Raw genomic sequence first — 22800 nt, 5'->3', positions numbered from 1 at the left:
GGCAGTGCCGGCTACAGCAGCATCAGCAGCAGCTGTATCCCCAGTGCAGAGATCTGGGGCAAGTAAATCTTCCCTTCCTCTCCCCTCGCAATGTCTGGCTTACCACCTCCTCTCCACACCCTGGGCGCTGCATGAGCTCACTACACTTCTGTTGCCAAAGCCCTTTTTCCATGTCGTTCAAAATTCCACCATGTTCAAAACACAGAAGTCCAACCTCAGAAATCCTTCGATCGTCTTAAAGTTTGTAAGAAACCAAATAAAATGTATCAATCAATCACAAGTTCTTTATATTTGCCTTCTGGTTTCTGATGCTTCAGGCCATGCTTGGCTTATGTTTTCAAGTCTTCTCTGCAACCATGAGAGCTGGAAGTTTCTTCTCTTTAAAGAAATGCAAGCTGAGATTCCCATGAAATGACATGACACCAGAAGCTGGGGCTTTAAGAAGAGTACCAACTACTGCAAGCCTCCCAGTTCACCAAAAGAGCTGGGGACACTCCAACCATTTGCTGCTGCATGACAGAATTTATTCACCCAATTCAGCAATAGATGAAGAGCAGTGGGAGAGGAAACCAAGGGAGAAAGTTAGTTGCCTGGGGTCTCACAGCAGGTCAGTGGCAGAATCGGGAATTAAATTCAGTTTCCCTGAATCCGTGTCCAGTGCCTTAGTGACTGGACCACAGTGCCTTGATCGTTACTTGTGCCCCCTCTGTAGAGGACATCATTAAGCGATTTGCCAGCCTGAAGCTATTCCCAGTTCAGAGGCACGGGCCCCTTTGGCTCTTTCCAAGTGCTAGTGCCCCTGCAAAGGGCAAACTTTGGGAGAGTCAGAGTGTGGAGAAAAGGTGCCTGTAACACTTTTCCAGATGAGGAATAGTGAGGACTGAGGCCGTTCTCAGTTGGTGCCTGTCCATTAACATGCCCCAGGTACCCTAGCACATTTTGGCTCCCAGAGAGGGCCAGTGCTGCAGCTGACCAGCCAGTGATAGGAGCTCTACTGCAAACCTGTTGGTCATAAAGGCCTCAAGGCTGCAGAACGATTCAGGTGGATGCATCTGAACACCTTCAGCGAGTCCTGGTGAAGTCAGTGAGATTCTGGTCTGCTTGTGTGGATCATTTGCAGGAAAAGAGCCAAAAGCAATTACAGGGGAAAGTCAGGAAGGAGTGGGATGAATATTCCTTAAGGATCTTCAGCTGACAGGGCAAGTGGAGAGCATTTTGCAGGGAATCACTTCACTGACTACAGCTATATGATGGCTGCCATTTTGTCTGACACAGCCAGGCTGAACTCAGGACTGACAGAGCTAAATGTGCCAGCTACTGCAGCTTAAGCTCCACAGTCCCAGTTCCCCAGCTGGACCTATAACAGACTGCCACCCTCTGTGGAGCAGGTATGGAAAGAGCCCTGCAAAACATATTCAACAGAAGATTACAAGTACACTGAAAAGAGTCTCCCACCTGGGGAGGCAAGTTATTGTGCTGCCAGGTTTATCTTGGGTAATGCACATTCAGTTGTTTCAATTCAGAGAATACCTTTATCCCACTCATTACGCAAATGAGCAATAGCATGTGAATTCTTATCATGCAACAAAGCAAACAATTAGCCAGCTGGTTTGAGGGCAAGGAAAGGACTCCAAGCAGCCACCTGGCGAAAGAAGCCTTCCCACACAGCAAAAGGGTTGAGCCTCATACTCAGGAGATCCAGGCTCAGTTCCTAGCTCTAAAAAAGGCCTGTCAGCCCCCTCAACTCTCTGTCCCTCAAGTCCCCATCCATAACATGAAAACGATAATCTTACTCCCTGTCCATTTACGTCCTAAGCTACTTACCCGTGTTCAGGAGTCAGGGACTCCAATATAAGCTCAGGCTTTGGAGCATTACTGTGATGAAAGAGTTGTATTTCACCAAGCCCATCTGCATATAACCACTCTGCTGCTGGAATACAGTGGCATTCTATAAAGTGAATAACAAGATCCAGGATATGTACTTTATGGAGCCACAGACTTGGTATTTGAATGCAACAGAGCAGCAGGCACTCTCTGGAAGTATGATGGATACTATAGGAATGATGCCCACATAATATCTTGTGCACATGTTCAAAACTTTGGGCTACTAAAAACTGGGCCTCTCAGGCATAAGAAGGAATGATTCACCTTCCAATTTCAAATTGTGCTTTGTCTGAACTATAATGACTCATGTCTGATTGATTAGATCAGGGGTTGTCACGTTTGAGAAGGTTGACCTTTGAGAAGGTCTTAGGGGGTACACATGGGCAGGCGGGGACTGAGCACTGCCATGCACCATCCTGTGCTGCCGTGCAGGCACCACCCACCTGGCTGGATGGGCGTAGGGGAAGCCCGCATGCGGCGGCTGCCGCCGCTCCACATTCAGCCATGCGCCTCCTCCTGCCCGCAATCCTCTCCCACCCTGTGTCTGGCCACCGGGGGTACGCTAATCCAAAAAGGTTGAAAACCCCTGGATTAGATTGATTTCTCTCATTCTATACAGTGAGAGTCCAGTTACATGAACTGGAAGGAAATGATCCCTCTTCTATTACTGCAACTCCTATTTTTGTTAAGTTTAAAAAAATGCCATATTTTTCTTATTCTTGATTTTCCTAAATGTAAGGAAGTTGCACATAAATATTCTGAAGCACATATAAACGATCTCCCACAGCAAAAATAACTTTCTCCAGTTTAAGATGCAATGGATTTTATAAAGAATTGCAATACAGAGTTCTCCCTCTCGTTTTCTTCCCCATTATAAATATGATTCTTTTTACAGTGCAGTTGAATGTGATCCTCAGTCTGAGGAATTTGATCCACATTATGAATTTAGAAATTTCTGGGCACATCTATATATGCACTTTCTTGCACAGTAGTCTATTTTACTGTGCATTAAAGCATCATATCAAAAACTGCGCTAATACGCTAACGCACAGTAAAACTAGGCTACTGCTCATTAAGTGTCACTAAAAAAGTGTGCACTTCCGCTGCTGTGCAGTAGGGCAGCCTAATGCACATTTATGTAATACCTCACGTTAGATGTATTCAATTTAATGCACATTAGGGAACGTGCATTACTGAACATGTAGACATGCCCTCTGTCCTGCAAACTTCAGGAGTTCAAGGAGCTACTCATACGTGTAAGTCGGTCACTGTTGTTTCCCTTGCTCTTAGCACAGTGATTCTCCACCAGGGTGGTGCAGCACTCTGGGGTGCCTTGAGATTCTTTCAAGGGTGCCGTGGGGGTGCCACACAATGTTAGCACTATTAGGGTGCAAACATGTTTCACTAAATTAACCCAGATATTTCAAATAGGAAGCCAGAGTGTTAAAACCGTTCTGCCCTGTTGTGGGCTTTCCTAGGTCTTTGCAACAGAAAAACTGCCCTATTATTTTATTATTTTATTTTTCCACAGTGAAAAAAAGGCAAAACTAAGAGCTGGCATTTTTTGAGGGGCACCTTAAGTCTAACAGAGGGTGCTTTGAGTCCAGTGAGGTTGAGAACCACTGTCTTAGCACAGTAGGAACTATCTGAAGAAACCACATTTGGGGCTAGTCACGTCCCAAATAACCACAGTTAGTAAATGTACCCAAACACGTTGGACTTGCCTATGGCTGGATCTAGAATTTTGTAAAAGGGGGTGCAGATAGTGAGGTGCATCGTCACCTATACTACAACATATTTTTCTCCGCTTAAAAAGAAACTAGAGACTTTACTAATATGCTAAGGGCTTGGGGCTGTATTATTCAGTTTAACATCCAAATAAAAAAACAAATATAGCAGTATGAGAATGGGCATTAATTTGCTATATCATATATTATGAATAAAAACAAAACAAATTAGGCATAAATCTTCCAAAGATGTTTCATTAGTCCTGGAGTCATTAGAATTATATTCACATCTCTTTCAGAGTCATAAAACAAAATCCAGCATCTTGACAACTGCAGCCAGTGCTTCACTGAAAGTAATTTCCAGACCTGAGATAAATGTTTGTAGCTAGAGTTAAAAGCAGCCTGCAGGGAACTATGTGACCAGGAGCAGCTAGCGGACAGCAGAACTGCAGAACAAAGGCTAGCTTGATTAGTAGAACTATTACAAATATAAGAATTGTCATTTAATGGTCAGATTCATAGGTCCTTCTTGCCCAGTTTTGTATGTCGCACAGGGGCAGAGAGTGGATGCTAAACGGGAGAGTGAACTCGTATGGCCAAGGTTTTTTTCCCTCCCTACTGTTCCTCTCCCACTTGGAGCCTCCAGCATTTAAGGTCTAGGACAGCAGTTCCCAAACTGTGGGTCATGACTCCAAATAGGGTTGCAACATCAGCAGATGAAGCCACGGGAGTGGGAAATTAGGAATGAGGGGCTATGCTGAGGAAGAGGGGCCATACTGAAGAAACAGGGCCATCAATGGTGTCATGCTGAGGAAATCCTCGAGAAGCACTGGTCTAGGAAGTTGTGAGGCAAGTGCTGGCAAAGCTCAGCCAGCTGTATTGCTGACTCTCGTGCTCAGTAGCTTTCCTCCAGAAATGTTTCCAATCCCTTTCATGAATCTGGCTCACCTGTCAGTGTCTGCAACACCTGGCAGTCCAGCACTTTAAATAATCAATCCCTACGGACTTTCTCTCCCTTGGAAACCCTTCTCCTGTTCCCTCTCTTAGAGGCTAGACCCGACAGGCCTGGCCTCTCCAGTCTCTCCTTGTGCGGGAGCCTCTCCATAGTGCTCATCCTCCCCACTGCCCTCTCTGGACCAACTCTAAACTGGGCCGTAAGCACCTGTGGAAAGGAGAGTTGAGAGGAGCCAGGTGGATAAGCACGAGCTGTCACGGCCAGGCAGGGCAGGAGAGGACTGCGGCGCCAACGCAGCCATACACATGGTCCATCGGCTGCTACTGAGGCCTGAAGCACAGCTGGGGCCCGGGGGAAGCCCGGGGTGGCTGCAGACACACGGGCAGGCGCTGCCAATTGCTGGCAAAGCTCAGCCAGCATTGTCAGGTCTTAAATACGAAATTATTGTATTGGAAGCTCAAAATGATCAAATCTGCTGAAAAAACTATTGTACCCTGAAATAATATACAGGCATACCTCGGAGATTTTGCGGGTTCGGTTCCAGACCACCGCAATAAAGTGAATATTGCAATAAAGCGAGTCACACAAATTTTTTGGTTTCCCAGTGCATATAAAAGTTATGTTTACACTATACTGTAGTCTATTAAGTGTGCAATAGCATTATGTCTAAAAAAACAACGTACATACCTTAGTTAAAAAATACTTTATTGCTAAAAAATTCTAACCATCATCTGAGCCTTCAGCGAGTCGTAATCTTTTTGCTGGTGGAGGGTCTTGCCTTGATGTTGGTGGCTGCTGACTGATCAGGGTGGTGGTTGCTGAAGTTTGAAATATGGCGAGAATTACCAAAATGTGACACAGAGACACGAAGTGAGCAAATGATGTTGGAAAAATGGCACCGATAGACTTGCTTGATGCAGGGTTGCCACAAACCTTCAATTTGTAAAAAGCGCAATATCTGCAAAGCGCAATAAAGTGAAGCGCAGTAAAACAAGGTATGCCTGTACAAATAAGTATGCAAATAAGTCTTTTTCTTATTTATTTGTTATTGCTCACTGTAACTCACCAGTGAGTGAGTGAAAAGGGGTCAACAAAGCTGAATCATTTCTTTGTTTTAAGGCAAGCCATTGTAAAGGGAGGGAGGCAGCAAACCCAGGAGGAGTCAGTGAAGATGCTCTGAGCCAGGCTCAGGTTTTGCACGTGCTGCATCAATGAGCTGCCTCAAAAGTGGGCCTTCGTTTTGTGGGGACCCCGCGCTGTACATTTTGAGCACTTTCACTGTTATTGGACACTTTTGTTTTTGAAAGGCGTTTTGAGCGCGTGTGCTATTCTTGATCGTGCGTTGCACAGGGGTTGAACTGATGGTACAACTACGGTCACCGCTGTACAGCGGGCAGCACCGGGCACAGCCGCCACCTAGCGGCGGGCGCCTGCCGAGGAGCAAGGGCCGGGCAGCCTTGGGCTGCAGCAGGGAGCAGAGTCAGGCAAGGGTGCGGCGGGGCACCAGCCGCCCCGGGAGGAGCCCCAGAGGGCCCCCCCCGTCCTGCCCTGCCTCAGCAGGAGCATCGCGCTAGGATTTTTCCCTAGTGAAAAAACCAAAAAACAACCCCCGTCGAGCTGCATTTTCCCAGGGGGGCTTGAGTCTAAAACCCCGCAGTGGAGACCCCGTGGCAGCTTCAGTAAAGCAGCCCCCCACCCCGCGTAGTCCGTGTCGCTGCCTCTCCCGGCGCCGCGGTCCCTTTAAGAGGCGGGGCCGCTCCCGCCCGATTGCGGAAGTCGCTGGGACTCCGAAGGCCGCATGTGGTGCGGGGCGCGGAGCGTCCCATCGCCCGCAGGGTGGGCCTGTGGCGGGCGGCGCTTGCCCCCGGCAGCGAATGAAGTCGAGTCCCGCAGGGCTCCGGGGCGACAAGCGAGCGGCGCACGGAGCGGAGGGGCAGCCCGCTGCCTCTAGCAGGGTCTGGCCGGACGCCCAAAGTTTAGGACTGGAAGGGACCTCGTGGGATCATCAAGTCTAGCCCCACTGCTCTCTCCTGCCGAGCCTTTCCTGCCCGCCCGCGGTGCCTGGTAGGGCTCCGGGCGCAGGGTCCGCTTGGGGGAGCGAGGGGTGTCATGTGTGAGCAGGCCTGGCTGAGAAGCAGGGGCGGCCCAGACGTGTGGTCCCAAAGGAGCAGCTTCACTTGATGCACAGATGGTGAATGAGGAGTTCTGCAGAACGCGAGGGTGGCATCCCTGCTCAGACTATGGACCATGTAACACTGCCATCTGCACAAACTTGACCATGACATTGCAGAGCTGCATTCCTTTTCCTCAAGAATATTGGACTGGTTAACCTTAAACTGGACTTTATAATTGTTGCTCCAAGTCACCCATATGAATGGGAGAGCAGTGCTGAAAGGTACAGACCTAGCAATGGGCTGTTTCTTGCTGCCCTGTGACCATGATCCATGTAAACATTGCCTTTCAACAACCCTCCCCTGAGTTGTTCCACTTCACCTGGGTTGTACTGCTTGTCAGCACCTGTCTTAGGTGTTCGCCCTCCCTCCAGGATCATGACTGCTTGGTGCTGTACTGCCAGGATTTACCTTGCCAGCTTAAGGCCCCTTACTGTTAGGAAAAGCTTGGCTTGTCTGAGATGGGGTAAACCTGGCACATTCCCATCTGATGAAAAATTTAGCTGGTTTAAAACTCAGCTCTTAGTCAAGACCACTCTGGCATGCTGGGGAATCACTGAGCTGTCACTTGGTGTGAGGTGCCAGGAAGCTCCAAATAAATGTACCCAAATAAAAGGGGCCGTACTCCCCAAGCCTGTCGGAGAGAAGCCTGGTGGATTCGTCTGGCATCTTGGTTTTTCCCTTCACCTGGGGCTCCGGGCTTGTGTTCTCTTGTTGAAGTTTGGCCCCCTGATTCTGCTTTATCCCTGGACCTACCTGTGTTCAGGTTTCACATCTCTCTGGCTTCAACTTCTGCTCAAAGCCACAGAGTCCTCAGGCCCCACCTTTATCAAACTTGGTCAGTGGGCCAGCACCAGGAGGGATCTCTTCTCTGAAGAATTCTGCACAAAGTTTTCCAAGCTTCATGTAAAGGCGAGCCCTCATCCCTGGGGTCACACCAAGCAGGCACTTCAGAGAGCATTTGGGGAAAACTGGAAGAAAGTCCTCAAGTTTAAAAGTAAGGAACCTATTGGCTCTGGCTGTGTTGCCCAGGTATATAAAGCATATGCTGATGCCACTGCTATTGAAGACCCACAGTTTGAAGAACTAGTCAGGAGCACTGAATCAGATTCAGCTCTGGAAGCCTGGGAGGTATCTGGATTTCAAGGCATCTTCAGGTGGTGCTGGAAGAAGCATGGAGAGATGTTTGGAGAAAGCAATGCAGAGCAGCTGCTTCAGAAGGACAGTTCTCATGGAGATACTAGTAGGACTGCTACCTCTAAGAAGTCAGTCACTGGATCGCAGCTGACTACCAACACCTTACCCCCTGTTGATAGTTCCAAGGAGTTAGGTCACTTTATTCCTGTAGCCATAAAAGTAAGTGATGTGTGTTACTGGTGGATGCCTGGGATGAGAGATGAATCTTGGACTGTCAGATGGTTTGTAGTGTAGGTGCTGCTTAGCCTCTCCTCTCAAACAGCATTTCTAGCAGTCTTCAGTCCCACCTTGCGGTACCATTTACGACTAAACTCAGCAAATGATCCTGACCTGCAAAAATCCTCGCTGTTGAACTTCTGGTGCTCCCTGGTATGCAGATCACCAGTAACACCATTTGGTGTGGCATTCACATAACAAATCTGAGTAATGTGACCTCATTTTTGTAAACACAAGGCACTGAGCTAGACCTCATCCATGGTCAAGAATGGCCCACCAGATTAGCCAGCCGTACTGTGCCTCTTACACCGTGAAATTATATATGAGAAAAAAAAATCTGTTTTAGCTCACCTCAGTTACCAGGATTAAAGCAGGCAAGAATTAAACTTCATGAGGCTGTGGCGCCAAATTGCTTGGAATGATTTACTTCAGCAGTTATTCATATCTTAAAGCATGGATTGATGGGAAAGGTAGATTGTTTGCTAGATCTAACAACTCTGTTAGGCCCTGGACAAACCCCTACCCCACTAAAATGTACAGTTAATTTTGTCTTATTTTGCTTTACTGTTAGGTGAGGTTGGGGGTTAAAATAGCATGACTACCCTGGGATGAATGTGGATGGACAGCACCTAAAGTGGTGCAACTTACACTCCTTCATTTTACTCTCAGTTCTTTCAGGGATAATTCTGCAACAGATTGAAGGACTTCATCCCAATTTAGGGGCTTGTCTAATCCATCGCCTTTCTTTTTCCATACGCTACTGTAAAGGGCATTTCTGCCTGGGTTGCGACTGCTCTGTTTTAGCTCACTAAAATGTACCATTTTTTTCACAGTATTCTGGGAAATCATTTAGTTGAAATGTTTTCATTCAGGTCCTGCATCCTGGACTAGTCCATCAGGTCCAGATGGATCTGTTCCTGATGAAGATGGGCAGCCAGATCATTGAGCTTCTCCCTGGAGTCAAGTGGCTCAGCTTGACTGAAATAGTGGAGGAGTTTGAGAAGCTTATGATTTACCAGGTAGGCATAATTCCATCCTCTTCATACACTGAAACAGAGGTGCTCCCTCCTTTGTCATATATCTACCTATTAATTAACTGCTACCTGCCATTGGAGAGTGTTCAGCATTACTGCATTCTGGTGGCTAACTCCACTGACAAAACTAGATCATAGAATCATACAAAATTAGGGTTGGAAGGGACCTCAGGAGGTACTCGAATCCAACCCCCTGCTCAAAGCAATACCATCCCCACTAGATCATCCCAACCAGGGCTTTGTTCTGTCATCTGTCACCACAGAACAATAATCTTTGTACGGTTTGGACCTCCACTGAGGCTCCATCCTCTTTGGAACTCCACTTCAGGTAGTTGAAGGCTGCTATTAAATCCACTCTGTCTCCTCTTCTCTAGACTAAAGCTCAATTCTCTCAGCCTCTCTTAAGAAGTCATGTCCCCCAGTCCTCTAACCATTTTTGTTGCCTTCCACTGGACTGTCTCCAATTTGTCCATATCCTTTTTGAAGTGAGGAGCCCAAAACTGGACACTCCAGATGTGGCCTCACCAGTGCTGAATAGAGAGGAGGAATCACTTCCCTTGATCTGCTGGCAACCCAGCTACAGATGTTGCCAAGAAGCCTAACAGCATACTGGGCTGCAAGGGCACACTGCTGGCATGTATTTAGTTTATTGTCCATTGTAACCCCCTGGTCCTTTTTGGCAGAGATGCTGCTTAGCCAGTCAGCCTGGTATATGGGATACTTCCGTCCTCAGTGCAGGACTTTATGCTTGTCCTTACTGAACCTCATGAGGCTTCTTTTGGTCCAATCCTCCAACTTGTCTAGGTCTCTCTGAATCCTAACCCTACCCTCCAGCATATCTACTACTCCCCCCAGCTTGGTGTCATCTGCAAACTTGCTGAGGGTGCACTCTATGCCATCTTCCAGGTCATTGATGAAGATCCTGAACACAAGCAGCCCCAGAACCAACCCCTGGGGCACTCCACTTGATACTGCCTGCCAACTAGATATCAAGCCATTGACCCTCTGAGCCTGATGATCCAGCCAGTTTTCTATCCACCTTACAGTCCATTCATCCAACCCATACTTCCTTGCGAGAATGTTGTGGAAGACTGCATCAGAAGCCTTGTTTAAGTCAAGGTACACCACATCCACAGAGCCAGTTATCTCATCATAGAAGGCAATCAGGTTGGTCAGGCATGACTTGGCCTTCATGAATGCATCCTGACTGTTCTTAATCACCTTCTTCTCCTTCAAGTGCTTAGAAATGGATTCCTTGAGGATCTGCCCCTTGATCTTTTCAGCGACTTAGATGAGGCTGACCAGTCTATAATTCCCTGGATCCTCCTTTTTCCCTTTCTTAAAGATAGGCACTATATTTGCCCTTTCCCAGTCATTTGGGACCTCTCCCAATTGCCACGAGTTTTCAAAGGTGATGGTCAGTGGCTCTGCAATCTCATCAGTCAACTCCTTCATACCCTTGGGTGGATTCCATCCAGCCCCATGGACTTGTATATGTCCAGCTTTTCTAAATAGTCTGCCTGTGAAGACTGAGGTGAAAAAGGCATTGACTACATCAGCCTGTTCTGCATCTTCTGTCACTAGGCTGCCTCTCCCATTTAAGTAAGGGATCCACACTTTCCCCAATCTTCCCCTTGTTGCTGACATACTTGTAGAAACCCTTCTTGTTATCTTTCATGTCCCTTGTTAGCTGCAACTCTAATAGTGCTTTGGCCTTCCTGACTTCATCCCTGCATGCCTGAGCAATATTCGTACTCCTCCCTAGTTGTTCGTCCAAGTTTCCACTCCTTGTAAATTTCCTTTTTGTGATTTAGCCTACTGAAAAGTTCCCTGTTCAGCCAAGCTGGTCTTCTCCCATACTTGCTGCTCTTCCTGCACATTGGAATGGTTTGATCCTGCACTCTCAGTAAGGCTTCTTTAAAGTATACCCAGCTGTCTTGGACTCCTCTCCCCCTCATACTGGCTTTCCAGGGGATCCTGCCCATGAATCCCTGAGTGAGTCTGTCTGCTTTTCTGAAGTCCAAAGTCCTTACTCCGCTGCACTTCCTTTCCTCAGGATCCTGAGCTCAGTCATCTCGTGGTCACTGCTGCCCAAGTTGCCATCTACTGCTACATTCCCCACCAATTCTTCCGTGTTTGTGAACAGCAGGTCAAGAAGACCATGGCCCCTGTGGCTGCTCCAGAACTTGTACCAGGAAGTTGATCCTAACACTTTCCAGAAACTAAATAGATATGCCAGGGATGTGTTCAGCCCTGAGTTTATAATGACATCTACTCTGAGGGACCCCGAGAATTGAAAGTATAGTCAGGACTGGAACAGTATCAGACAGGCCAGTCCTCACTTCCTTTATAAAGTACAGGGAAGAAACCCCCCTGGACAGGGAAAGAAAACGCACCTAAGAGATGTACCATCTGTTCATTTCTTTTCATTGAGATCCTTGTTTTCAGCTAGTTTTCTGGTTGACTGGGCTTTGTAGGAGTCAGTTGTAAGTCAGTGAGATTATATTTCATGCAGGAACCTTAGTGAATTCCCATCTCTTTAATACTAAGCGCATAGACTACATGGCCTCTCACTTTGCAGACGGACCTACGCTACGAAGCCAGAAACTTGGAGCGCTTCCAACAAAATTTCCTGGGCATGGATTTTGTGAAGTTCCCAACTCCCCTTCATCCCTTTGTGACCAGAAACATCCTGATGGAAACATTTGAGGTAAGAGTACAGCGTCTGGGTGAAGGGGGGGTACTGGTACTGGCATTCCCACCTCTGTCACGTATTCCCATCTCAACACAAAACTCCCGTCTAGAGGTGGCATTGGGCTTTTCAGGGGAGCAGCTCTCCTGTGCCCCTCCCATCCTTTTCTAGAGAAGGAAAGTAAGAGAGTACCTCTGTTATTTGCTTGCATACAACTGAGCCCTTACTTGCTTTATTTTTCTTTCCTATTGTCAAGGTTCCCAGGAGCAGGGGGCAGACAGTCCTAGCTCAGAAGAGAAAAGGGCACTGGGCCTTGGGTACCAGAATAAAACCAGCACTGCCATCCAGCAGCCCTAGGTTTTTCCTACTTCCAGACTGAAGTCTTCTTTCTCTTCTGCTGTTGAACAGGCAGATGGTTGAGACCTATAACTTGGCCCAGTCCATAGAAACAAGTATAGCTAGGTTTGTTCAGACCACTTTCAGTCACCATTAGCTTTAGTCAGCATGTCAGTTGTGCCCTAAGTATCTCTTGCCTGCAAGTCTTCCACATCTGTTTCGCAGACCTCTTCCTTCTGCAGCCTCTCTTTAAGCCATCTCTTAAGTCAGCTTTGCCTCCAAAAGATCAGCCTAGCACCTCCTTTCAGCTCCGTTCAGCTCAGAGAGGCCCCTGTACTATGCAAGTTATTCTCTTAATCCTTTTCTGATCTTCATCCTCTGGCTGTCTGGTCTGCTTTGGTCATTGCTAGGTCTGTCACTCTTTGAGTTCCTATCCAACCTTTCCTTTGTTGTACGCAGCCTATAGAGGTTCCTTTCCCAAATGCCTTCCAATCCCAAACATTCCCGAGTTCACCAGCAACAGTAAATACAGTCTGCATTGACTGAGCCCCCTCTGCAGCATTTTGTCTTCCCAAGGGTGAGAGTATGTGACGCTGGATTGTCTGGATGGGGTAGGGGCACATGGGATCTGTTTGCTTCTTGCTTTCTTTAAGGAGAGTGAACCCATCTCCCAGTATCTGCACACAGAAGTTGACCCTGAGCTGAGGCAGAGAATTGCGAAGATGGGTATGGATATGCTCCTAAAGATGGTAAGAATCTGGGTTGTTAAAATCATGTAATTGGCTTTGGGTGGATATGGCTAAAGAGGAACCCACCTGCTTTCTTCCATGACATCACTGGATTTCTAAGAGCCAATGAGAACAATGGATGTTAGGGACCTGCTGGTACCATGATATCCAGGATGTCAGGGTGCTGTGCCACTCTGCACTAAATGAAACCAAATGAATATATACATGTTAAATGCAAGATCCAGGCAGAACATAGACCGGATGCTTGTACCACAGGCACTCTGACAGATCCTCTTCCATAATGAAGGGGAGTCCCTTCAGCATGTGGCAGGGGCACCAGCTGTAACTCAGCAGGTATGTTGCTTTGGGAAACCACAGAATCACATTAATTAATGTTTACCCTTCACCTTATAGCTGTAAAGCAAAATCTGCACCTACTGTTTCTGCAGAAGTTATGGGAAGATTCAAAGCCACAGGGGAACCTGCTAAGCTTCGTTTCATTTATCAAAAACACCTGCTGCCATTTTAAGGCAGGTAGAAGACTAAATCTGGAGCAGAGAAAATTAATCTAGCCAGCTCTTGCTTGTAATTCAACTTACTTTCCTTGGTTTTATGCTGAACTGTATCGTAGTTATTAGCTCAGCCTAGCCTTTGCTGTCCTAACTAGTGGGAATTTGCAAGGAGAAGCCTGATTTCTATCCAGTTAGGGCTTGTTTTCGTACCACTGAAAACAAGCTCTCTGACCCATAGCCATCCTTGACCTATAGTACATATATAGTGCTTGCAGCTTTGCTCTTGCACCTAATGCTTCACCAACAGTGCTCCAACCTGAGCACTTGTCTCTCAGGAGCTGGAGAGACTCAAAGTACCAGTCTGTAGTGGTTTTGTGATGCGAGTCAGTGTACCAAGGGGACAAGACTGGAAACCACCTAACTAATGCCGCATACCACCTAGCTTGGTTTTGAACCCTGGCCCCCCACTATAGAAAGTTTTATTTGAATTACCTTGCCATTCTTTTCATGTCATACCTCTTCTCCCTCCTCCAGGTGTTTGTTGATAATTTTGTCCATGCTGACTTGCATCCTGGGAACATACTGGTCCAGGGTGCAAAGCATTTTGGTGCTACTCGCAGGGATCAAACCACTATCGTGGACATGTGCGACACGCTTATCGTAGAAGTACAACCTTCCCTGTGTCAGCTTCGTCTGGTGCTGCTGGATGCAGGGGTCGTGGCAGAGCTGCAGGAAGCTGATCTGCAGAACTTCAGGGCAGTCTTCACTGCTGTGGCACAGGGACAGGTGAGGCCTGCTTTGCCAGGGGAGGGACTTTAGACTCTTGAAGCTCATCTTGGTGGGGCAGGAAGCAGCACTGGAGGTTCTCATGATCCTGGAGCTGACTCTAGTCTGCTTTTCTTCAGTTGCCTGTGCAAGTCCCATTATGGTTTCCTAGGAGGAGGGGAGGGAGGAGGTGGCTACCTCTCACACATTTGCTGTCTCTTGTAAATTGTATCAAGCACAAAAACAAAAATGCTGGCGAGAAGGAAGTAGGTTACCCTGGTCTGTTGTGAGCAAGTTTAACTAGCACAGAAGAATGAAAGGCTAGATTTAGAGGCCAGGGGATGGCTGCTATTCCTTGGGTTAAAGTTACCAAGCATGGGCCCAAGTGTGGCCTGCTTGGGAGTAGCTTTTGTGCTTGGTGTAAAGCCTGCAGCATGTTGCTGGAACAGCTGATCAGCTGCAGTGGAGCTTTCCTATACCAGGCTTGTTGCGTTTATCCAAGGCAGTCACAAATGGGTGACTCCGGCCACAGGTGCGGGAAAAAGTATTGCCAGACTGGCAGGCACAGAATGTATTGTAAACATGCGGTAAAAAGTATCAAGGCACTGACATTAGCAAATTCAACACATTCATATGTCTCACAACATCCATCCTTCCACACCCTGAACTAGAAGCACCCGCAGCACACTGACCCTCCCTCTTCTCCCACTGGGAACTGTGGAGAGCAACCAGCAAGGAAAGCAGCTGATCTGTCTCTGCCAGATTTCCGCCAGATAAGAGTTCTTTGGTGCAGGGGGAATTCCACAGTGGTCACCTCCAGCTACTTCCAGTCTCCTTTGTACTACTGACCTCTCTGGTTTGCTGAAAAAACAGGTGCAGCACTCACCATGTCCTGCTGCTGTGTCTCAGCTCTGAGCAGGACAGCCCACCCATAGGCAAGTAGTTAAACTCCATTGCTTGCAGTCATTGCCAACTGCAGCAAATACTCTAGTCAACATCTATACTGAGATCAACAAAAAAAAAAACTTACTTCAAATGCTGAGCAGCCTTACAATGGAACTGTTTTCAGTTACTAGGAACACAAACTGCTTTTGAACTAATGACCTACAGATGACCAGCTTTTACACTTTGTCTCCTCATCAAACCTTGGATTAAGTGTCACGGCCCTGCTGGCCCTTTAAATTAGTTCCATGCAGCTCTGCTAGACTGACCATAAAGCCCCTCAGATCAACAAAACCTGGAAAACCTTCACAAGAAAACCTCCTTTTCTGTCCAGGCAGAGGTAGAAATCTGCTGGGTGGGCAGGGTGGGGGGAGGAGAGAGGGGATTATCTTACTATTCCTCCACAGTTTAGAAAAGAATTTTATTCATTCTAGCCTGTGAAATGGCAGCCAACAGCTCTCTTCTCACCAGCACCAATGTCTTGGTCTCCTAACTGTGATAGAAAAGACAGAGTGTGCCCAGACAAACTGCAAAGAGATTCCTGCTTTACTTTGCATTACAAGATGGTGCCAGGAGGAACAGGTCTTTAGAAGGAACAGTATCCTTGGCTGGTCTCAGACACCAGGGGTTATGCTGCAGCCATTTCGGCTCCGTCTTCATTCATCTTTTGTTACATCTTAGGTCTCTTTGCCTCAGAACTCTGGAAACAGGGTAACTTAACTTTCCAGCTCTCCGTCTCACCCAGCTCTAAAAGGCATGTATACCGTTTCAGGAAGCGATTGAATGGCTGCAGCTGTCTGGAAACCCTACAGTAAGAACACTGTATAGCTACATGCAAGCTTGGTGGTATTACCAAGGCCTGGTTCTGTTCCACACATTTCCTTTAACTTGATTCACAGGGGGAGAGAGTGGGAGAGCTGATCCTTCACCATGCTCGGGCTAACCAGTGTAAGGACATAGAGAGATTCAAAGCTGAAATGGCAGAGCTGGTGACCAAGGCCAGGATGAACACCGTAGCCCTGGGAAAGGTGAGCAAACTAATGATGGTATCCAGCACATGACAACCTGTTTTTGACTGCATCTGCCCCTTTAGACTAGCCCAGCTTGAAAGGCCAGCCATTTAACCATCAGTTAGTTCATCAGTCACCTCCCTTGCCGGTGCTACCAAATCCCTCAACTCTGGTTTCACAGCAGGAGAAAAATGTAATTAAGGTCCCTGATCCTCTTCTTTCCTTCTAATTGGGATAGGGTTGGCTCTCGGGGGTCCTTTACTCTTGCTGGAGCCTTGAGGTTCATATCCTAGCCTGCATCCTGTTGATTCCCTTTGAAGTCCACAGTAATGCTGTTGAACACAGATGTGTTTCTGGTGACCAAAGGGACCGCATATACTCTCCTCAGGTTTCCCAGCATCTTCCTGGGTTGAGGAGTGAAGACTCCATAGGCACAGGTGGAGTTTCATCTGTCACTCTCTGTATTGCTTACCACCAGGGAATGATACCAGCTTTTATGACAGTGACTGTCAGTTAAACACAGGAATATTGTGCAATAAGCACCAAGTAATGAAATCTAACATTTAAGTTTGCAGACACTGAATTGATCAGGCAGATTCCTTCTAGCTTATAGCCTGTGGTGAATCACTGCCATTCTGGCTGATGCTGGTTTTTATGATATCCTACCAGCCAAGGTAACTTTTATTTTTTTAACTTCATATTCCAGCTTCAAGTGGCAAATCTGCTTTCCAGCGTCTTTAAGTTACTGATGATCCACAAGGTGAGGCTGTCTTTGTTGCCTTCACTGCATGCTTTGATGTTTGAAAGAAGCACATCTGGGGAGGGAGAGTGATTGGGATGATAAAGGTCTGAGGCAAGGCAGGGAGTATCTAAAATATGTGGGGTCAGGATGGGTGGGGCTGCATGTGCTGTATTTCCAAGCAGTACAGGCAGATTGCTTCTCTGGACTGGAACCAAGCCCACTGAAACTGTTGGGAGTTGCCCCCATCCTTTCAGTGGGCTGTGTATCATCAGGGCCTACCAATATCTGGTATCAAGATTGATCCTCTCCCTGTATGATCTGGTATCAGAATCTCATTTATATTTTCCCTTCCTGTCTATAGCTTTTTCAGAAGCTTGAGATTAAAATATTCTCATGCACTTGGAATTACTTGCTTTCTTCCATGTGCTTATTGCTCTTCTGCTGTAGGGTGACCAAAGGAGTGCTGGGCTCCACTTGCTGGGGTAGCAGGTGATGAGATGCTCACGCTGCCTTTAGAGAAGAATAAAATCTCCCTTTGTTATAGGAAGTAACTTCATGGGACAGACCCCTTGGCTGGTGTAAATTGTCATAATGGTGCTGAAGTCAGTAGAGCCACCACAGTTTTCACCATCAAAGGATCTGCCTCATGGGTTTTGGAAGGAGAAGATCAAAAGACTGTAGAGTATCTCATAAAGTCCCTGTTTCCATCCGTTGTATGTTAAATGCCATTAACCTTCAGTAACATTAAACATTATTAAAAACCTCCTGGCTCCCTACTCAGTCTATGCACAAAACCCTGTGAATGGTGGTTTTGTTATATGGCTAGGGGGTGAGATGTAGGCAGCCTGTATGTGAAGTAGGTTCTGCTTCTCCTGTGAACTGTGAAGCTGTGCTCCCTAGGACTCCATCTGTAGTAGGGGAGGGGAGAGGAGGGGGAGCAAATTCCCTTTCCTTTGCAAATATGCGTTCATGGGCCAGGGATGCTTCTGCAGCCTTGCAACTGCAGGCAGAGGCTGGCATTTCTAGGGCCCGTGACCAAAGGGAGGAAACACGCTGCTCTCCTAAATAAAGAAAAGCACTAACCACGAGGCTGGCCTTGCACAGTCCTTTGAAAGTGCCTGCTTCTTCTCAGACCTCCTGCTGAATTTCAGCTATGATGCCTTGAAGTGAAAGATGAATGAGTGAGCTCTCATGTTGCAGTATTGCAGCATGCATATGTCATCCCAAAAGCCTGACTACAAGAGGTGTCCCACTTATAAGGGGTTTGGAAAGCACAAAGTGCCCAATGCATTATAATCTTTGCATTTATGATTTTAGGTGAAGCTTGAAAGCAACTTTGCTTCGGTTGTCTTTGCCATCATGGTTTTGGAAGGGCTTGGTCGCTCGCTGGACCCCAAACTGGATATCTTGGAGGAGGCTAAGCCACTTCTCATCAAAACAGCAGCAGCTCTCTTAAAATAGCAGTGACCACTGGAGTTGGCGTTCTATTGCTGGGCTTTTTGGCAAGGAAGTGCCTATTCTTTTTGTCAGTAGAGGGGAAAGGAACCTGAAGTTGGAGTTGCTCTCAGTTTTGACCAGCCATGCAGCAAGTTTTAAGGGAAAATAACCCATTGCTTCTCACCAGAGATTTGAGAGGTGAGTGGCTATGTTGTAGTGTCAAAGACACTGTCAAGTAGTCTAGATCCCCAAGGCTGAGGCAAATCATCTGCATTCTGAAAATAATTTGAAGTGTTTAGAGACTTCCATTGTATTTGTGAACTGAAAAACAAACCAGAAGGACCCCACTGTAATGGAACAAAACAATGTGTGAACTTCTGTTGATTCTGCAGATGTCTACAGCTGCCCCAAAGCTATGGCAAGATCAGGCTACACAGGCTGGTCAGTTTTTGTTTCATGGAAGTGCAGGGAACAGGATCAGACGTTGTTAGAAAGGGACAGAAACTTTTTTTTTAGGCTTTGAAAAAATAGAAATCACATAAATATTTTTGAGCATAGCAGATATGCTTCTCATTCTTCTTGGAACCCGATGATCACCCTCTGTTCTGTTGCTGGCAGCAGAATGCATCCCAGTTACTGCAGGTATACTTATATATAGTGTATAAGCTCAGCCTTGATTCCACAAGCACCAGCAGGATTCAGATTAGAGCCAGCAAGGAAAAGAAACAGTTGCTGGATTCTGATGAGTAGGGTCCTGTGCTTGCTGCTGACTTAATGGGTACAGGATCAAACTCTGCTAGTTAGTGTGAATAGCATTGGGCCAGGACAGCAGAGAAGACCAAGACTGCCACTGCAATAAGCTAAATAGTAATGGGGATTTGGTTTGATCTTCCTATTTTGATAGTATTTATTTTTAAAAATGAGTTTCCTAACATTACTTGAATATTATTCAGTCCTTTCTATAGAATAAGTGCTGGGAGTGGGCTTTTTTTTTTTTAAAATATCATTTTCTTGAAAGAATAAAAGCTCCTGGGAAGGGTATAACTTACATGCATTTTCATCATTCTTCTTCTGGGTGACATTTTTGAGTAGTTGATCGTGTAAGTACACTCGCATGGAACATGATTTCCAAAAATATTGTCACTTCTGAACCTGGGAATGAAACTGCCACCAGTAGCAAGCTGCTTATTTTTACAAGATACAGCATAACAACATGTACAAACAATGCGGAGATCCAGCTGCCTGTTCTGTAGTCCATTTTTATACTAAAATATCTGGAGAATTTTTTTATTCTGCTTCCCTTGTAGATCCGAGTTACCAGAATAATATTGATACTTCATGACTGTGTGAAGTGCAAGTAATCTGATTATTTTAAAAGGAGAGAAGTGTTAAACTACTATCTGTTAATTTTATGAATAACCTGTCATTTCTGGTATGAGCAGTAGTACCCTGGCACCTAAGATGGTCACACAGTCCTAGTTTTATTTACACTTGTTCTGGCACTGAAACTGAAATCAGAAGAACCAATGTAATTTCCACTGTCTTTCACTTGTTCTTACATTTGTTTGTGTCCCCAAAGTGCCTTAAAATCCCCAGTCAGGAGTGGGGTGTCCCTGCTCCTTTGGGACAATGAGAAAAAGACTAGTGTGGTGATTCTCAACCAGGCGGTTGCAACATCATGGGCTGCTCTGAGATCATGTCAAGGATGCTATGGGGTGTCACACAGTGTTAGCACTGTTAGATGTGCTAACATAATTCATGAGAGAAACCGAGAGATTTCAAATAGGAATCCACTGTGTCAAAAACACCCTGCCCTGTCATGGTCTTTGAGTTCTCTGCAACAGAAGAGTTTCTCTGTTATTTTTTCCATAGTCAAAAATGGGTGAAAACTAAGAGCTGGCACTTTCCAAAGGGTGCCCTGAGTCTAAAACGGTTAAAAACAATTAGACTAGTCAATTTTACTTTCAGAGTCACTTTCTCAATGTTGCAGAAGTTTGGGCAACAAATAATAACAGGAGATATTTGTCTTAAAGAAAAGCTGGTTCTACAACAAAAACATGATTTTGAAAACATGTCTAATAGTTTTATATTATGTTAAACTTTTTTCCCATAAACTTCAAGAGGACTGAACTTCAGTTAATTTTCAATTAGTAGTACGCAAATAATTGCTTTCATCTCTGATAGTTGGCACTAATGGCTAGAAGATTTATTGTGAATTTTTCGAGCTACCACATATGGACTATAAGAGAGAGTAACTCAGTTATCTGGTTTAGTTTTAAGAAATATTTTTCAGCCTTATTTTAAGAGCGATATGCACAATCCACAGGGAGTAGCAAATAGAATAATATACCAGCAACTATTTCCTAGTATGTCTTGAATGAAGTTTTAGTAATGCTGTACTTTTATTTAGAGTTCTGCTGTTGAATTTTTGAGTAATAAAGGAAGGCTGCATGTGTGGGTAATCTGCCAGATATTTTCTGAGGACTATGAAGCACAGTGTAGCATGCATAATTTAGAAAAAACAAGCTACCTGCTCTATGTATGTAACTGCTCTATGTATTTCACGTTTTCTTCCATAAACAATATATATATATTGAATCTCCAAATAATCAGAGGGTAAAATTTTTTTTTTAAACTATTTTAAAGCCTTGTCTTATTACTAGAAATGTATTACACCATGAGTTTCAGACTCTTCTTTGCTACTAACATTTTGATAGGTAAACTAGTGAGGTCTTTTAGTTAGCCAAAACTGCGACTGTTTATTGAATTATCCTCATGAAGCCACTTCTCTCTCTTACTGTAAGGGAGATTTAGGTTGGATATTAGGAAAAGTAAGGATAGTTAAGAACTGGAATATGTTACCCATGACAGTTATAGAATTTGTCTCATAGGAAGTTTTTAAAGACAGAAAAGACTAATATCTGTCATGAACAGTTTAACCCTAGTTGTTTCTGCCCTTGAGGACTTAGTGGTTCTCAACCTTTTTCTAATGGGACCCTTTTGCAAAGATCAGTGGCTTGTCCCACCCCCCAGGACCTTCCTGGTGCCCCTCATTCCCACCCTGCAGCCCCCTGCCTGAGGGAGCTCCCAGCTGCCCCCATCGCACTGTTGCTGGAACATGGTGTCTGCAGCAGCTTTGGTTTATGTGGGCAGCAATTGAGTGAGGCTGGAGGAGGGGAGGCCTGTAGCACCTGCTGCCCTTGGCTGGGGCTCCTGCACTGCACCGTGGCAGTCTGGTCGTAACCCTTCTTGCCCCTGGGCAGCGTTTCCTGTCTGCTCCACCCCTGCAAGTACAAGCACTGGTGCCACCAGCCCAGCCATGCAGCTCCCTGCCCCCTTCCCCTGGGGGAGGGGCAGGCACCTCTCCTGCTGAAATGTCAGTGGTCAGCCAGCTTCTCCCAGCACCAGTAAGCACCTTTCTCTCCCTCCCTCCCCCACAACACACACAGACTCCAAGCACTGGCACTCCAACCCCCATTATGTATACCCAGCTGCTGGGGCTGCTCCCATGACCCTGCCTGGCTGTGTGCCAGCTACATGTGTGCACACATGCAGATACAGCTGTGCCCATTGCCTCCAAACAGCCCCTAGCAGGCTGGAATGCTGCCAGCCTGCAAGGGGAAACCCATGCTTTCCTGTGTTTTTCTGGGACTTGCTACAATCCTTTAAAATATTCCTGCGACCCATTTTTGGATCGTGACCCACAGGTTAAGAAATGCTGGACTACATGATGTCTCAAGATCCCTTATGGGCCCATTTTTAATTATTTTTATATGCCCTCACATGGTGTTTACTTTGGCCAGCTTACTTTATGGTAAAACTTAAGTGCCTTGCCTTCAACTGGTTTTATTACTTACAACATACAGACATTTTAGTAATGAAGACAAGCCTCAAAACACAGTCAATCTGACATCAATTCCAAAAAAGGCCAGTGGCCGAACACTTTAACCTCCTGGCTATTCCATCACTGACCTCAGAGTAAATGTTCTTAAATAACAAAACTTTAAAAGCCAACCTGAATGCAAAAATTGCAAAACAAGAAATAATCCACAGGTTGGATTGTGTTAAGTATGGTCTCAACAGAGACTCTGGATTCTTATGCCATTACTCAGACTAGCTTTCATAGCCTGTATCCCTCAGTGGTTTAACTGCCTTGTTTATCCCTTTTGATCTCTTCAACTCAGTTCTCTCAGTAGCACCCACTCCTTTCTTCCCCTTTCCCTATCCTTTGTATTTAAATTATCTTACTCCTTTCTATGTAGTACCCCTGCTCTCTGCAAGTCCATTCATAGCATCTGAAGTAGGCTAGAAAAGCTTATGGATCTCTGAATAAGTTAGTTGTTCAGGGCATATCCAGATGAATTCAGATATGCAGTATGTGGTACTTAAGACCCATCTGTGGCACCACACATCACACATGCAGGCGTTCCTTGCCCTGGAGATCCCAGGGTG

At 46.0% G+C, this 22800-nt stretch overlaps 1 protein-coding gene across 3 annotated transcripts; it reads left to right on the top strand.

The window, feature by feature from the left end:
• The first annotated feature begins 6401 nt into the window (after positions 1 to 6401).
• Positions 6402 to 19339, top strand: ADCK2 (aarF domain containing kinase 2). 3 transcript variants are annotated; one of them, XM_019544689.1, is made up of 9 exons: positions 6402 to 8093; positions 9023 to 9169; positions 10422 to 10471; positions 11762 to 11894; positions 12866 to 12961; positions 13987 to 14238; positions 16059 to 16187; positions 16876 to 16929; positions 18229 to 19339. In XM_019544689.1, exons 1-9 carry the CDS (start codon positions 7116 to 7118, stop codon positions 18370 to 18372), a joined length of 1983 nt encoding a protein of 660 aa, XP_019400234.1. In that variant the 5' UTR covers positions 6402 to 7115; the 3' UTR covers positions 18373 to 19339. The 3 variants fall into 3 exon arrangements, with proteins under 3 accessions (XP_019400234.1, XP_019400231.1, XP_019400233.1); XM_019544688.1 differs by lacking the exon at positions 10422 to 10471 and having other exon boundaries at positions 6405 to 7649; positions 7815 to 8093; positions 11766 to 11894; XM_019544686.1 differs by lacking the exon at positions 10422 to 10471 and having other exon boundaries at positions 6403 to 8093; positions 11766 to 11894.
• Positions 19340 to 22800: the final 3461 nt, after the last annotated feature.

This window comes from Crocodylus porosus, unplaced genomic scaffold, assembly GCF_001723895.1.
Source record: "Crocodylus porosus isolate Cpor-Errol unplaced genomic scaffold, CroPor_comp1, whole genome shotgun sequence".
Lineage (NCBI taxonomy): Eukaryota > Metazoa > Chordata > Crocodylia > Crocodylidae > Crocodylus > Crocodylus porosus.
The sequence above is the reverse complement of the archived record's forward strand: the minus strand, read 5'-3'. Positions and strand labels throughout refer to the sequence as shown.

Bases quoted from the DNA above. Each gene is read 5' to 3' on its own strand.
- ADCK2 (XM_019544689.1), top strand. From the start codon at position 7,116: ATGACTGCTTGGTGCTGTACTGCCAGGATTTACCTTGCCAGCTTAAGG. The intron at 8,094-9,022 runs GTAAGTGATGTG...GTTTTCATTCAG, and splicing joins TTATTCCTGTAGCCATAAAA to GTCCTGCATCCTGGACTAGT. The intron at 14,239-16,058 runs GTGAGGCCTGCT...CTTGATTCACAG, and splicing joins CTGCTGTGGCACAGGGACAG to GGGGAGAGAGTGGGAGAGCT.